General features: G+C 42.9%; 1 protein-coding gene across 3 annotated transcripts in view; it reads right to left on the bottom strand.

Moving 5' to 3' along the window:
* The window catches only part of LOC142145032 (uncharacterized), a 93,277-nt gene that overhangs the window by 27,756 nt on the left and 49,729 nt on the right, over positions 1–15,792 (bottom strand). For 2 of the 3 annotated variants that reach the window (XM_075204483.1, XM_075204484.1), the window contains 12 exons: positions 15,066–15,181; positions 9,245–9,359; positions 9,006–9,115; positions 8,760–8,835; positions 7,335–7,591; positions 6,780–6,900; positions 6,329–6,508; positions 5,305–5,460; positions 4,863–5,083; positions 3,517–3,691; positions 3,141–3,281; positions 2,325–2,636 (listed from right to left, as the gene is read on the bottom strand). In XM_075204483.1, the coding sequence (XP_075060584.1) occupies positions 2,325–2,636; positions 3,141–3,281; positions 3,517–3,691; positions 4,863–5,083; positions 5,305–5,460; positions 6,329–6,508; positions 6,780–6,900; positions 7,335–7,591; positions 8,760–8,835; positions 9,006–9,115; positions 9,245–9,359; positions 15,066–15,181 (1,980 nt within the window). The remainder of the gene's footprint in view (positions 1–2,324; positions 2,637–3,140; positions 3,282–3,516; positions 3,692–4,862; positions 5,084–5,304; positions 5,461–6,328; positions 6,509–6,779; positions 6,901–7,334; positions 7,592–8,759; positions 8,836–9,005; positions 9,116–9,244; positions 9,360–15,065; positions 15,182–15,792) is intronic. The other variant, XM_075204485.1, reaches the window with a different exon arrangement.

Raw genomic sequence — 15,792 nt, 5'->3', positions numbered from 1 at the left:
GGAGGAAGCCGGGCGCAGCGATTCTACAGCCTGTGGGCTAATTAATAGGGGCAGATCATAGGAGGCAATTACAGGCATTAGCCTGCAACTGTGCAGGCCAGGGGCAAGCCCTGATTGGCTCTATTAGTGACTGCTCTATTAACCTACAGGAGTGTGTTCAACCTGTGATTGGTTCAGCTGGGTATTTAAGGCAATGAGGTCTGCTGCCTCATTGCCGGTTATAGCTTCTGTGCTCCAGTCTGCTGACCTGCTTGTTCCAGTTCCTGTATCCTGTATCTACGTTTGTCTTCCCGTGTATGACCCTTGGCTTCGTATTGGACTTCGCTTGTGTTTCCTGTGACCCTGATCCTTGGCTTGTTTACCCGTTCTGCTACTTTGCCTGTGACCTCTGACCTCAGCTTGTTCATCATTACTGTTACCTGCTGCCGGCCTTTGACCTCTGCGTGGACCTGACTCTTCTTGCCTGGGTTCTCCCCAGCCGGTACACACTTCACGACCCTCTGTCAGTCTGCAGCCCAGTCTGTCCCCACCATCAGGGGCTCCAGTGAACACCTGACTGGCAGAGTAGACTCCGGGTTGTGTTGTGCCGGCTGGAGGGGTTCCTAACATTTAGATGATGATTTGGTGGCCCGGTCAGGTGTCTCTTTTAATAGCAGTTAGAACTTCCTGCTCTCCATATAGACATTGGGTACCCCCGATGCTCTTACAGTAATGGTGGTGAAGGGAAGCCCAACCTAACTGCTATGCAAAGTATCCATGTGTGGGGCTCCTGTGTGTCCCAGTATTTCCTGGACAGTCCCCCTTTTCTCTGTGTAGAAGTCTGCAACACTACACTCTTATTTTCCTATGACTCATACTCCAAATGCCTTTAAATCATTAGAAAGAGTGCTCCCGGGGCTGGCTGGGCCAGGGGGTTTCTACCTCCCCGGGCCAGTCCCATAGTGGGCTACCTTGGCCTGGGTCACTGGACTACCTGCATTTTGTGCCTATAAAACGTTCCTAATAAACTGCTGAGCCAAGTCTAGCCCCCTCCCCCCCCCCCCCCAGGCTAAAATTTTCCAGCCAGCCCCTGAGTGTTCTATATTGTTTTTATGCTTTGTGTCATGGTACAACAGATGCAACGTTCTTCTGAACTGCAGTAAGATGAATTAGGGCAGTGATACTGCTTGAGATGATAATGCAAAACCAGTTTTCAAGTATTTATATACTTACTATACTATACTGTGCATAAATATTATATTAGCATATTTGTTTTATTTGACACAAGTTATGCAAATATAAATAAAGTATTTTATTTTAATTCTAAAGTGTCAGTATAATGTCCCTCTAATTTTTATCAGTGTCATATAACAGCATCCAACGAAACACAACAAACAGACCGACTTGGATGGTTCTAGGGGTTGGGAAGTAGGAACAAGAGTTTTCACACACCAGGCAATTCTGCGCATGAAACGATACTCTCCACACTATGTATAATGTGTAGACAAATAATGCAATAACATTTTCCATCAGAAGTGGGATAATTAACAATATATTGAGTAGACACAGCCTGGCTGAGTAATTACATGACAGCCAGCAGTAGAGGTCACATGGCACGCTCTACAATGGAACCATGACAAAATAAAGAATTTCATACCTTGTTTCTTTAATTAATCCCTATGGATATCTCATATTTAACTCACAGGTTAGTTTATTAGGTTAGGAGTGATCACCCTTACGGGTTAATGGACAAACCACATTATCTGCAAAACCACATGCCATAACAAACCATCACAAAATGCACTCCGGTAGGGCCGTTACCTCTTCCGCAACAGGGAGTGAAACTCTTTTCTTTTTCTTTAAGCTACGGAAAGTACCATCTAAAATTCCCTGACAGCGCTTCCAAAACGATTTAGAGGGTGAGGGCTGGCGATCAGAGGGAACAAAGAGAAGATATATACAGATAATGATTATAGTGAGCAGAAGGGATGAGAGGGAAATCTGCTGCCAATGGATCAATAACTCCTGGACACCAAACAACAAGCTGATGTTCTACTGATATAGTCAATAATATAGTGTGATAACAGACAGACAGAAAGTGAGATCGGCAGAGGAACGAGGTGGCAGACAAAGGGGCAGAGGGACACACATGAGATTGGCAGAATACACCGTGCCCCCATAAATGGCACATTATATATTGTTAAATGGAAGTGTGATCTCCGCAGATAATTACTGGTTCTTTTTGATGATTTCTGGAACAATTCCTTCTGTACGGTCTAATTGTCAGACATTTTGGAGAGAGAGCTATCTTCAGTATTCCCACCGACATTGCAACATGTTCTTACCATGAGTGGCTCCTCGCCAGGTTCTGGAGTCTCTGATCCTGTTGGGAGTACTTTGGGCTCCAGCCACAAGGGTCCCCCTCCACACTTCCTGGGGTTGTCTTCCTGCAGTTCCGCCCCATCCTCAGTCTCCGTATCTGGGCTGGCAGAGAGCTTGCAGAATGGGTGCTGAAATAACATGGGACTAAGAGCCTTCTTCCTGTACCTGCGGAGTGGTGGTCCCCTGGGAATTTGAGATGTTGGCGTGATGCCCTCATTCTTCAGACACTGAAACTCTTCTGATGCAACAGATCTGGTTGTGTGGTGCGGTTCTTCCTGCAGAAATATACAGATAAGACTCTGCTCAACTGCTTCCTACTGCCGCCGTCCACCTTATTGCGTGTAAGAACACAGAATATCCATCACTGTAGGGATCTGACGAGTACAAAATCCTTTCCATCGGGACATAAAATGATCTTCTGAGTGATGACTTATTGATTCCAGAAATTAAAATATATAATAACATATAATAGAAATCCTGGATATGATGCATCCCAAATGTTGTGCCTTTATTATTAGCATGGACTTGAGAAGTCCTAGAGCCCCCTCTACACCATGTGTGTCTGGACGGGACATTTAAGGGGTGCGTGACATTGTGTAAAGCCAATAACCTAGGTGTAGACTTACCCTCTAATGTACTATAGACTAGCTCTGGTGACAGTATGCCACCATTTGGAATCATATGGACAAGAGGCAGAAACCATGAACAGGCCACTACAATATTAGAATATGACCTTGTAATTTGGTGTATCCTGTATTGTTCTCCTATTGACCACTCACCTTCATCACTTTGCTGGATTCCAGAACCTCATTTGTCTTTAGTCTTTGAGTTTTGTTTCCCCCGATCCTTTGTTTCTGGCAACGCCACCTCATCAGCACCCAGCTCAACATCCCCTGTAATTCTTCCAGACGCTCCTTGATCTGCGGGATAGCGAGGGATAATATTATCAACAAAAGGAATTGTTTAGTAGCTATAGGGAAATTATTTTAAGATGTCACAGCAATGGGTCTACTTTTTCCAGGTTGTTGGACACACCTAGTGAAGGTCCAGCTGAATACTACAGAGATGTAACTAGATCCGTATCGCATGTATTTAATAACCTCTACTATCTCCAGCATTACCAGTTACTCATTGTCTAAACATTTCCAGTCTCACCGTCTGAGCAAGAAGATGATCTTCTCCTATCAACTTCCACCCAATACCCGCGAGCACTTCAAACTCTTTCAGCTTTCCCTCAATGCTCTTTTCCAGTTCCTCTCTCCGACCAGGGCTAAGTCTGTCTCCAGGGCTTTCCAACAGGACTTGAGCCCTCATGTCTTCTGTCCAGGATCTGTAGAGAGAGGAACACAACATGCCCATAAGCACATGTATTTATTATCCTTAGAGGAGAGAGAAGGTAAAGGCCTGATAAAATGTAGGAGTGAGATCTTTCATGTGCTTGGACATATTTATAAAGTAGCACTGTGTGGCCATTACTGGGGGCGTAGCTTTAGATGTAAAATGTAACACCACATGTAGTGTAATGCCACATATGTATTAGAGGTGTGGCTATGAGATTGCGATACATTTATGTGATGTCATCAGGGGTGTGGCTATGAGATGTGACTCGTAGCGATACATTTATGTGATGTCATAAGGGGTGTGGCTATGAGATTGCGATACATTTATGTGATGTCATTAGGGGTGTGGCTATGATATCGCGATACATTTATGTGATGTCATTAGGGGTGTGGTTATGAGATTTCAATACATTTATGTGATGTCATTAGAGGTGTGGCTATGAGATGTGACTTGTAGCAATACATTTATGTGATGTCATTAGGGGTGTGGTTACGAAATTGCGATACATTTATGTGATGTCATTAGGGGTGTGGCTATGAGATTGCGACATTTATGTGATGTCATTAGAGGTGTGGCTATGAGATGTGACTTGTAGCAATACATTTATGTAATGTCATTAGGGGTGTGGCTACAAGATTGCGATACATTTATGTGATGTCATTAGGGGTGTGGCTATGAGATTGCGACATTTATGTGATGTCATTAGAGGTGTGGCTATGAGATCTGACTTGTAGCAATACATTTATGTAATGTCATTAGGGGTGTGGCTACAAGATTGCGATACATTTATGTGATGTCATTAGGGGTGTGGCTATGAGATTGCGACATTTATGTGATGTCATTAGAGGTGTGGCTATGGGATCTGACTTGTAGCAATACATTTATGTAATGTCATTAGGGGTGTGGCTACAAGATTGCGATACAGTTATGTGATGTCATTAGGGGTGTGGCTACAAGATTGCGATACATTTATGTGATGTCATTAGGGGTGTGGCTACGAGACTGCGATACATTTATGTGATGTCATTAGGGGTGTGGCTATGAGATGTGACTTTGATATCATACAGCAGGTAAGTACATGTTTCCAGTGTTATTAGCCCATAAAGCCTTTCCTGGAGGTCCCACAATGGGTCTGTGGACGACCACTGCACAGAACTCACATCATCCCCAGGTAGCTGAGGAAGAAGTCCCGGAGCCGGGCTGTTCTCTGTAACCTGTTCTGGTTCTCCTGGATGTGGCCTTGCAGATGGGAACAGGCCTGCAGCGTTTCCTCAATTCTCCATCCCAGTTTCTGGCTCCTGACAGGGCACAACTCCTGCAGCCTGTCCCTCCCCTCATCCAGTTTTCTCAGCTCCTCGCTGATGGCTCCAGACATGTCACTCTAAAGAAACAACACGGGTGACAACATGTTACAATGTTGTATGTACATCTGTGAGGTGACACATTGTATCTGGACAATGCTCCAAGATGACTGACCACTATACAAGAGCAGAACATTATATGCTTTACCCAGACGTACTATACAAGCTGCTGCAGTATAACATGTACCCAGCCCTGGCCGAGGGGCAGACACAGGAGCTTCTCCTACTATCTAGGCTCTACCTCAAGTTGTTGCTGCTGAATAAACATTCCCTGCAGCTCCCGCATATCTGTCTGTTTCTTCACAGCAGTAAAGTCCTGCTCGGCCGCCTCCATCTGTCTCCCGACATCTTGGAGCCTAGCGCTGGCTGATGCCATCATTTGGGACAGCGCCGCCAGCTGGAGAGGGGAGACAGGGAAATAGTGACGGAACATTCACAGGACCTTATTAGTAAAACTGGTGACTGACACTGCCTCCTAGTGGCTGCTTTTATATAAAAAATAATAATAAGCCCTTCCAACAATAATCATCATTTATTTATTTATATAGCGCCACTAATTCCACAGCACTTTACACAAAACTCACTCACATCAGTCCCTGCCCCATTGGAGCTTACAGTCTAAATTCCCCAACATACACACACAGACCGACAGAGAGAGAGAGAGACTAGGGTCAATTTGATAGCAGCCAATTAACCTATTAGTATGTTTTTGGAGTGTGGGAGGAAACCGGAGAATAATAATAATAAGGGTAATTTAGGAACTGCACAAATGTGGCCCCAGAATGTAAATACAATTTATTCAATGTATAAGATATTTCCAGCTGGGAGAATCTAGTTATGTGCTAGAAAGACAATTAGATATATTTGCATATAAATAAATGTTCTGTGTATCTGAATAGTCTACTGACGGTCAGTGGGAATTAGAGATTACACTTATAAATGGAAGTATAGAAGCAAATGCTGGCCTATAAGTGATTAATATGTGCCTGAAATGAAGAAAAACATAATGAAATGTTATGTTCTGTGTCTGGTAAGACATAATTCCCATTTGGACAGGTTTACCTCCTAGTTACTGGCGCTGTCTCTTAGACTTAATGAATTACACTGTCTAAATGGGGCGATACAACCAGAAAGGACTGAAGACCCAACAGTGGTGACACTGCCCCCTAGTGACTGGCACTAACAAACGCAGTTTGCGCTTCAGGGGAGAATAACAGACCCATCCTAAACTGCATGCCAGACACTCAGGATTCCCTCACACTTACGCTGCTCTCCAGGTTTGTCATCTCTCTAGTGGCAGCCACTGCTCTCTCTCTCTCCTTTACAGCATCATTCAACATTTCCACCGCCTCCTGCAGATCCTCCAATGGCGTAAATCTCTCTGTCCTGTCTGACGTCACGGCCTGGGTATCGGGGGCACCTCTTGCAGACCCTCCAGTTGTCGGCTGAAAAGCAAAAACAAGACGATGACAAGCAAACTATAAAACTGTAAGACACAATGGAACACAGTATTACACCATAATACACAATATAACACATTATTACACAATAAGACATAATATGACACAATATTACACAGTATTAATTGATATATATTCATTTTTATTTATATAGCACGTTGTACAGTGTTTATCTGTAGAATGGTACATTGTTTGCTGTGACATGAAAATAATGTTAACCTTCTATTACTGTTAATGCTCCACCTTTCTCACTCACCACTTCCTTTTTTTTCTTCCTCTCTTCCTCCATTTGTACAACCTTCATGAACTCTGACAACACCAATGTGTCTCGTAGATCTGAGGCGCGGCGTCGAAGAGCGTCCTGTACTATCTGAAACCTGTGAGGAAACAGGAAGTCATAGATTAGATGCTCCCAAAAAACAACTCAAGTGATTGCCAAAGTCTCTCCATGTGTGAGGGTAACAGGAGTCAGGGCCTGATCATCTAGATGAGGAATAACCTCCCCAGATGTATTCACCTACCAAGCAGAGGTGTAATTAAATCTGGAGCACAAAGGACAAGTCTTATGGCATCTTTCGATAATATTCAGAAGCATTGGGACTATCCCCTACCTATCTCAGAGTATCTTGGGTCTAGGAGAGGTCCTTTAGTTTTATGTAGCTGTAACCAAACCATTCAGGAAACTTTAGAGAAAGGCTTGAAGAACCTAGCCTCATTCTATTTGCTCCCTATGGATATTTAGCAGTTAAGTGACCAAACTTCTGCTCTACAGAGTCATTTCTCCATCTATCATATGCTTCAAAGTCCTCACCTTTCCTCCACCTCTAGAACCTTGACTTGTGTTTCCTCATTCACAGTCCATTCAGGCACCCTCAGTCTCCTTGCTTTCCCTCCAAGACAATGAAGAGCCAGTCCTCGTGACTTTACCTCTCTCTCCAAGACAGACACCTGCCTCAAGTCCCTACGAACGAACTCCGGACTTCTCATGGCGGTAGGCTCTGACAGAAGGAGCTCCACACTCTGCAGCCACTGTGTTGTAGAGTTCAACTCATTGAGAAGATGGTTGGTCTGTGGACATATGTAAATGAGATGTAAATGCAAATTCAATTCTTTTGACATGCAGTCAATTCAAGGATTACTATGTGGACAGATTGCAAGCTACACGGTTTAATGAATACCTCAACTTTTGCATAGACTACTACTGGCTTGGGTAATTAATAATGATGTGCATTCATTAAAACAATCATAAGAAAGAAATGGCTATTGGGAAAAAGATGTGTGGTTGACGCTTATTAGGTAAGAAAGTGCTGTTGAGACTGAGATGGATGGTTGGTTTCCAATAAGTAAGACATGGCTGCTGGGGGACAAAGATGGTTGGTCAGTGTTTAATCAGATATGGCTGTAAGGAACAGAGATTGGTGACTAATGTTCAGTAAACAACAAGTTACTGTCAGGACAGACCCAGGTAATTTCCATAAGTACTTAGTGGCTGATGGGACAGAGATGGGTGTTTTAGGTTCAGAAGGTAAGGAACGGAGGAAAGACAGTTGGCACAGTGGTGGGTGGTTGATGTTCAGTGAGTACATGGTGGGTGATGGGACTGAGATGGATGTTTTTCCCCCAAAACATGGGTGGTTCATGGATGATGGGACAGAGAAGGATGGTTGACGTTTGTTAAGAAAGGTCTATCATCAGAGGTGATTGTTTGACGTTCAGTAAGTACGTGGTGGCTGATGGGACTGAGACGGGTATTTTACTCTCAGAAGCATTGGTGTTTGATGACTGATGGGACTGAGACGGGTATTTTACTCTCAGAAGCATTGGTGTTTGATGACTGATGGGACTGAGACGGGTATTTTACTCTCAGAAGCATTGGTGTTTGATGACTGATGGGACAGAGATGGGTGTCTTAGGATCAGAAAGTAAGAAATGAAGGAATGACTGTCAGCACAAATGTTTTACCTTCAGAAACATAGGTGTTTGATGGATGATGATGTAGAGCCGAGTGGTTGATGTTTAATAAGATATGTGCGTAGGGACAGAGATTGGTGGTTGATGTTCAATAAGTATGTGGTGGTTGATGGGACAGAATTGATTATTGTACTCTCAGATATATGGGTGTTTGGTGGAATTTCGGTATTGAATGTCTATCATCAGAGCTGGACACTGGACGTTTCTTAAGAAATAACTTGCGCATCAGAAAGAATAGTTCCAAACCTGTAATCCCGGTACTCACCTCAGGCTTATTGGATGATGGCGAGTATTGCTGGGTGCTCTGGGTCTGCTCTCTGTCTGCCAGTGAACTGCCCTGTCTGACACAAAACATAAACAAGAGTAATATATAAAGCACAAACTAAGGCATAATACACCAATTATAGTGTAAAACTATCATTCCTATAAAATGTACAGCAACTGCTTGTGTAAACCACTATCTCTGTCACACCTGTTTTCGTCTAAATCTCTTTTCCTATATATACGATACCTCCTGGAAGCAGCTGGAGTCACATTGATGAGCTTCCTTTCGGTTTGTGTCTCTGGAGGAGAATGTAGTGGGTTTTGCATATGAAAGTCTCTGCTGCTGGTCTCCTCTATCTGAAAAGATAAAAATGTACTGGTGTAAAAAATGATATGTGGCAATAGAGCCGGAGTAGTATGCAAGTTCTGGACTATTTGTGTTTGTGGCAAACTCCCAGCCACTTTCATTGACCTGTGCTTGCTGACCTGACTTCCCAGGATCCTTTGCTGCTGGTTTCCCACGCCGCTCTGCTCCTCTGAGTCTGAGGTCACACAGTTGCCAGGTTCTCTGGTGAAAGTGACCTTTGTTGGCTTCTCTGTCCTAAGGGATGATATTAGATGTTATTAAAAGCCTGTTGTAATGATTGTGGGAATTGCACACAGCGAGGCTCTCCTTCAGCAATAAGTAAGCTATGCTCAGTCTGTCATATAGTCTTCCTAAGATGCCTGATCTGTTAGCTCCCTATTCATCCCCACAGTAGTCACCCCTGACACTGCTCAGTGCTAAATCAGGCTTGCCAGTCCCTGGTGAATTACTTTCAGTCCTTGGTTCTTGGTCTTCTGTTCACTGTTTGTCTCTGCTATTCTGTAATCATTACCCCTATATCTGTCTCTTAGTCTGTGTATAATCATTATGACATGTAGGCCCCAGTCCAATCTCTCTGTTATCTCTAGCTCCCATAATGCCTTGAGTCCTCACATCCCGGATCAAAGCTCCCCCACTTACCTTATAGTTCTTTATCACCTTTCCTTTACCCTAGGATTAAAACCGGCAAAGCTTTATATCCCACTGAGAGGCACACTAACATTGATCATAACTGAGTTGTAATCCTAGCATATCTACTCCGATCATCTCTCATATCTACTCCGATCATTTCTCATATCTACTCCAATCATCTCTCATATATACTCCGATCATCTATAATATCTACTTCAGTCATCTGTCATATCTACTCCGATCACCTCTCATATCTACTCTAATCATCTCTAATGTCTACTCTGATTACCTCTCATATCTACTCCAGTCATCTGTCATATCTACTTCGATCATCTCTCATATCTCCGCCGATCATCTATAATGTCTACTCCGATCACCTCTCATATCTACTCCAGTCATCTGTCATATCTACTTCGATCATCTCTCATATCTACTCTGATCATCTCTAATAACTACTTCGATCATCTCTCATATCTACTTCGATCATCTCTCATATCTACTCCAATCATCTCTCATATATACTCCGATCATCTATAATATCTACTTCAGTCATCTGTCATATCTACTCCGATCACCTCTCATATCTACTCCAATCATCTCTAATGTCTACTCCCATCACCTCTCATATCTACTCCAGTCATCTGTCATATCTACTTCGATCATCTCTCATATCTACTCTGATCATCTATAATGTCTACTCCGATCACCTCTCATATCTACTCCAGTCATCTGTCATATCTACTTCGATCATCTCTCATATCTACGCCGATCATCTATAATGTCTACTCCGATCACCTCTCATATCTACTCCAGTCATCTGTCATATCTACTTCGATCATCTCTCATATCTACTCCGATCATCTCTAATAACTACTTCGATCATCTCTCATATCTACTTCGATCATCTCTCATATCTACTCCAATCATCTCTCATATATACTCCGATCATCTATAATATCTACTCCAGTCATCTGTCATATCTACTTCGATCATCTCTCATATCTACGCCGATCATCTATAATGTCTACTCCGATCACCTCTCATATCTACTCCAGTCATCTGTCATATCTACTTCGATCATCTCTCATATCTACTCCGATCATCTCTAATAACTACTTCGATCATCTCTCATATCTACTTCGATCATCTCTCATATCTACTCCAATCATCATTCATATATACTCCGATCATCTATAATATCTACTTCAGTCATCTGTCATATCTACTCAGATCATCTCTAATAACTACTTCGATCATCTCTCATATCTACTTCGATCATCTCTCATATCTACTCCGGTCATCTCTCATATCTACTTCGATCATCTCTCATATCTACTCCGGTCATCTCTCATATCTACTCCGGTCATCTCTAATAACTACTTCGATCATCTCTCATATCTACTTCGATCATCTCTCATATCTACTTCAATCATCTCTCATATATACTCCGATCATCTATTATAACTACTACGATGATCTATAATGTCTACTCCGATGATCTATAATGTCTACTCCGATCATCTATAATGTCTACACCGATCATCTCTCATATCTACTCCAATCATCTCTCATATCTACTCCAATCATCTCTAATGTCTACTCCGATCACCTCTCATATCTACTCCAATCATCTCTAATGTCTACTCCGATCATCTCTCATATCTACTCCGATCATCTCTCATATCTACTCCAGTCATCTGTCATATCTACTTCGATCATCTCTCATATCTACTCCGATCATCTATAATGTCTACTCCGATCATCTCTCATATCTACTCCAGTCATCTGTCATATCTACTTCGATCATTTCTCATATCTCCGCCGATCATCTATAATGTCTACTCCGATCACCTCTCATATCTACTCCAGTCATCTGTCATATCTACTTCGATCATCTCTCATATCTACTCTGATCATCTCTAATAACTACTTCGATCATCTCTCATATCTACTTCGATCATCTCTCATATCTACTCCAATCATCTCTCATATATACTCCGATCATCTATAATATCTACTTCAGTCATCTGTCATATCTACTCCGATCACCTCTCATATCTACTCCAATCATCTCTAATGTCTACTCCCATCACCTCTCATATCTACTCCAGTCATCTGTCATATCTACTTCGATCATCTCTCATATCTACTCTGATCATCTATAATGTCTACTCCGATCACCTCTCATATCTACTACAGTCATCTGTCATATCTACTTCGATCATCTCTCATATCTACGCCGATCATCTATAATGTCTACTCCGATCACCTCTCATATCTACTCCAGTCATCTGTCATATCTACTTCGATCATCTCTCATATCTACTCCGATCATCTCTAATAACTACTTCGATCATCTCTCATATCTACTTCGATCATCTCTCATATCTACTCCAATCATCTCTCATATATACTCCGATCATCTATAATATCTACTCCAGTCATCTGTCATATCTACTTCGATCATCTCTCATATCTACGCCGATCATCTATAATGTCTACTTCGATCACCTCTCATATCTACTCCAGTCATCTGTCATATCTACTTCGATCATCTCTCATATCTACTCCGATCATCTCTAATAACTACTTCGATCATCTCTCATATCTACTTCGATCATCTCTCATATCTACTCCAATCATCATTCATATATACTCCGATCATCTATAATATCTACTTCAGTCATCTGTCATATCTACTCAGATCATCTCTAATAACTACTTCGATCATCTCTCATATCTAGTTCGATCATCTCTCATATCTACTCCGGTCATCTCTCATATCTACTTCGATCATCTCTCATATCTACTCCGGTCATCTCTCATATCTACTCCGGTCATCTCTAATAACTACTTCGATCATCTCTCATATCTACTTCGATCATCTCTCATATCTACTTCAATCATCTCTCATATATACTCCGATCATCTATTATAACTACTACGATGATCTATAATGTCTACTCCGATGATCTATAATGTCTACTCCGATCATCTATAATGTCTACACCGATCATCTCTCATATCTACTCCGATCATCTCTCATATCTACTCCAATCATCTCTAATGTCTACTCCGATCACCTCTCATATCTACTCCAATCATCTCTAATGTCTACTCCGATCATCTCTCATATCTACTCCGATCATCTCTCATATCTACTCCAGTCATCTGTCATATCTACTTCGATCATCTCTCATATCTACTCTGATCATCTATAATGTCTACTCCGATCACCTCTCATATCTACTCCAGTCACCTCTCATATCTACTTCGATCATCTCTCATATCTACTCCAATCATCTCTCATATATACTCCGATCATCTATAATATCTACTTCGATCATCTGTCATATCTACTCCGATCATCTCTAATAACTATTCCGATCATCTCTCATATCTACTTCGATCATCTCTCATATCTACTCCGGTCATCTCTCATATCTACTTCGATCATCTCTCATATCTACCCCGGTCATCTCTAATAACTACTTTGATCATCTCTCATATCTACTTCGATCATCTCTCATATCTACTTCAATCATCTCTCATATATACTCCAATCATCTATAATAACTACTACGATGATCTATAATGTCTACTCCGATCATCTATAATGTCTACTCCGATCATCTATAATGTCTACACCGATCATCTCTCATATCTACTCCGATCATCTCTCATATCTACTCCGATCATCTCTCATATATACTCCGATCATCTATAATAACTACTACGATGATCTATAATGTCTACTCTGATCATCTCTAATATCTACTTCGATCATCTCTCGTATCTACTTCGATCATCTCTCATATCTACTCCGATCATCTATAATAACTAATACGATGATTTATAATGTCTACTTCGATCATCTATAATATCTACTACAATCATCTATAATGTTTACTCCGATTAGCTATCAACATCACCATTTATTTATATAGCGCCACTAATTCCACAGTGCTGTACAGAGAACTCATTCACATCAGTCCCTGCCCCATAATGTCTACATCCGTTCATCTATAATAACTACTACAATGATCTATAATGTCTACTTCGATCATCATAGTTCATTCATTCAGCTATATTCAGATCTGCGCAGGTGCAGCCTATTGCACTTCAGGACCTCCTCCCTCTTTTTTATTGACTATGCACTTCTGGAGCACTATTTAAACCTCCTGGATTCACCTGTCTGATGCCTGTTCTTCAAGCTCACTTCCTGCAGCCTGTGGTTCTGGTTCCTGTTCTTCTTGTGGTTTGCCTGTGTTCCAGTTTGCTCTCAGTTCGTGGTCTGTGCTGAACTATCGCTGCTCCAGTACCTCTATTACCATCTCCAGTGTACATCATTGTGACAGCTTCAGTTCCCTTATCACTACCACTCAGAGCTGCTACTACATCTGTGACTCATCAGCTGTTACCACGGGTTACCTCCGCTGCTCCAGTCTGCTCTCAGTATCTGGCCGTGTTGAACTATCGCTGCTCCAGTACCTCGATTACCATCTCTAGTGTACATCATCGTGACAGCTTCAGTTCTCTCATCACTACCGTTCAGAGCCGCTATTTCATCTGGGACTCATCAGCTACTACGAGTTACCTCCGTTACTCCAGTCAGCCTTCAGCCTTTGGCTGTGTTGAACTATTGCTGCTCCAGTACTTCCATTACCATCTCCAGAGTACTTCATAGTGACAGCCTCTGTCCTCTCGTTGTATACCACAGAGCACCTATTCTCCTAGTGACTCATTGGCTGCTGACCATCAGCCTATATTATTGTTGTGCCTGTATTTATACCACTCATCTGTGGACTCCATCGTCTCCATCCACTTCACCTGGCTCCCCCACATCGTTCTGCTGTACACTCACTCACGGGACCGTGACCTGCAGACTTGGTGCAGCTAAGACCATACCCCCGTGGGGTATGGTCTTAGCTGCACCAAGTCTGCGGGGGTTCCCGGTGAAAACAACCTGTCTGTTAGACTCTGCGCCCATGGGTGGGCTGAGCCATGTTCAGCAGAGCCTAGGGATCAATTTCCTGTAAGCCAACCGTGACATCTATAATTTCTACTTCGATCATCTATAATATCTGCTCCGATCATCTATAATGTCTACTCTGATCATCTCTCATATCTGGTCTGATCACCTATTCTATCTACTCCAATTATCTCTCATAACTACTCCGGCCGCCTCTGTTATCTGGTCCGATCATCCCTTACAAACAGTGCAATAACCTCCAATGATCCGATTATTTATTATTAACTGGATTGACATCAGTGGAGAATGATGATGATCTCTGACAGGAATCTCTATACCTGATTGATTGCTGTAGCTGGGCCCAGCTTTCCTTCACCCGACGCTGCTTGTGCAAAGCTCTGGATGCCAGGATAGGATGGAGGCTGGACACTTGGGAGACTGTGATATCCAACATCTGCAGGACACAGACAGGTGAGGAGTGACAGAGAGACAGAGTGAGAGAGAGACAGGGAGGGGAGAGATAGGTGAGGAGTGACCGAGAGACAGAGTGAGAGAGACAGAGAGGGGAGAGACAGGTGAGGAGTGACCGAGAGACAGAGTGAGAGAGAGAGAGACAGAAAGGGACAGACAGGTAAGGAGTGACTGAGAGACAGAGTGAGAGAGAGACAGGGAGGGGAGAGATAGGTGAGGAGTGACCGAGAGACAGAGTGAGAAAGAGACAGAGAGGGGAGAGATAGGTGAGGAGTGACCGAGAGACAGAGTGAGAGAGAGACAGGGAGGGGAGAGATAGGTGAGGAGTGACCGAGAGACAGAGAGGGACAGACAGGTGAGGAGTGACCGAGAGACAGAGTGGGAGAGAGAGACAGAGAGGGGAGAGACAGGTGAGGAGTGACAGAGTGAGAGAGAGACAGAGAGGGGAGAGACAGGTGAGGAGTGACAGAGAGACAGAGTGAGAGAGAGACAGGGAGGGGAGAGATAGGTGAGGAGTGACCGAGAGACAAAGTGAGAGAGACAGAGAGGGGAGAGACAGGTGAGGAGTGACTGGGAGACAGAGTGAGAGAGAGA

The sequence above is a fragment of the Mixophyes fleayi genome, chromosome 3 (assembly GCF_038048845.1).
Source record: "Mixophyes fleayi isolate aMixFle1 chromosome 3, aMixFle1.hap1, whole genome shotgun sequence".
Lineage (NCBI taxonomy): Eukaryota > Metazoa > Chordata > Amphibia > Anura > Limnodynastidae > Mixophyes > Mixophyes fleayi.
The sequence above is the reverse complement of the archived record's forward strand: the minus strand, read 5'-3'. Positions and strand labels throughout refer to the sequence as shown.